Genomic DNA, 1421 nt, shown 5'->3' on the forward strand with positions numbered 1-1421 from the left:
CTGCTTATCGCTGCCCTGTCATCACCCGTACCGCCACGTGCAGCGCTGCCACCCCTGCTCCCGGCGACGGCAACATCCGGTGTCCTCCTTCAAAAGGAAGACCACAGCGGCTGTCTCGGGCATAGAGAGGCGATCTAAGTAGCCAGCACCTTCACCGCCGGAGCTGATACATTGTTTCGCCTTCCAACAGATCGACTGCTTATCGCTGCCCTGTCATCACCCGTACCGCCACGTGCAGCGCTGCCACCCCTGCTCCCGGCGACGGCAACATCCGGTGTCCTCCTTCAAAAGGAAGACCACAGCGGCTGTTTCGGGCATAGAGAGGCGATCTAAGTAGCCAGCACCTTCACCGCCGGAGCTGATACATTGTTTCGCCTTCCAACAGATCGACTGCTTATCGCTGCCCTGTCATCACCCGTACCGCCACGTGCAGCGCTGCCACCCCTGCTCCCGGCGACGGCAACATCCGGTGTCCTCCTTCAAAAGGAAGACCACAGCGGCTGTCTCGGGCATAGAGAGGCGATCTAAGTAGCCAGCACCTTCACCGCCGGAGCTGATACATTGTTTCGCCTTCCAACAGGTACGTGCAAGTCGTTTTGCCAACAAACGCATCGTACCAGCTACTTAGATCGCCTCCCTATTTTGTAACGCCTGTTGTTTCGAGCAGTATGCCAACGAACCAAGAGCTGGCGAAAGAAGTTCAGCTACTGAGGGATGAGCTAAAAAATCGAAATGCTGAGCTTAAAAAAGAGTTTGATGTTGCAAACACAGAAGAATTCCGTTCTTTGAGGAACGAACTGCATGAGGCTCAGAATAGTCTGGCCTTCATGAACAAAGATATCGAAGAGCTGAAGGCAAAGTGTGATAGTTTGAGTGCAGACAACACAAAACTGAAACAGAGCAATGATTTATTAGAAACAAACAACACAGACCTAACACGGCAGGTCGCTCAACTCGAGCAGTACTCACGTCTCAACAACGTTGAGATCCGTGGCGTGCCCAACAACCCGACCGAAGATCTCGGAGAGCTTCTAACGCACATTGGTAACCACATCAACTGTCCCATCACTAAAGCTGACATCGACATCGTGCACCGGGTTCCCACCCCAAGTCAACCAAACGCTCACAACATAATCGCGAGATTCATCTCGAGGGATCATAAGAATGATTTCCAAAAGAAGGCACGCCGCGCTCGCATCACAAGCAAAGATTTGAACCTACAAGAGGAACCGCGTCAAATCTTTTTTAATGATCACCTTTCTCCTCTAAACAAAAAACTCTTCTCTGCGGCACTGCGCCTAAAGAAAGACAAGGAATGGATGCACCTGTGGACTGACCAATGTGTTATTAAAGCCAGAAAAACCAATGGGAGCTCAGTTCACAAGATCGTGTCTCAGGATGATTTGAGCGTCTTTGTCTAG

General features: G+C 51.4%; 1 protein-coding gene across 1 annotated transcript; it reads left to right on the forward strand.

Moving 5' to 3' along the window:
* The first annotated feature begins 668 nt into the window (after positions 1-668).
* Positions 669-1421, forward strand: LOC120848434. The gene has a single exon (XM_040220402.2). It carries the CDS (start codon positions 669-671, stop codon positions 1419-1421), a length of 753 nt encoding a protein of 250 aa, XP_040076336.2.

This window comes from Ixodes scapularis, unplaced genomic scaffold (genome assembly GCF_016920785.2).
Source record: "Ixodes scapularis isolate PalLabHiFi unplaced genomic scaffold, ASM1692078v2 PGA_scaffold11__112_contigs__length_91849675, whole genome shotgun sequence".
In the NCBI taxonomy this organism is placed as follows: Eukaryota; Metazoa; Arthropoda; class Arachnida; order Ixodida; family Ixodidae; genus Ixodes; species Ixodes scapularis.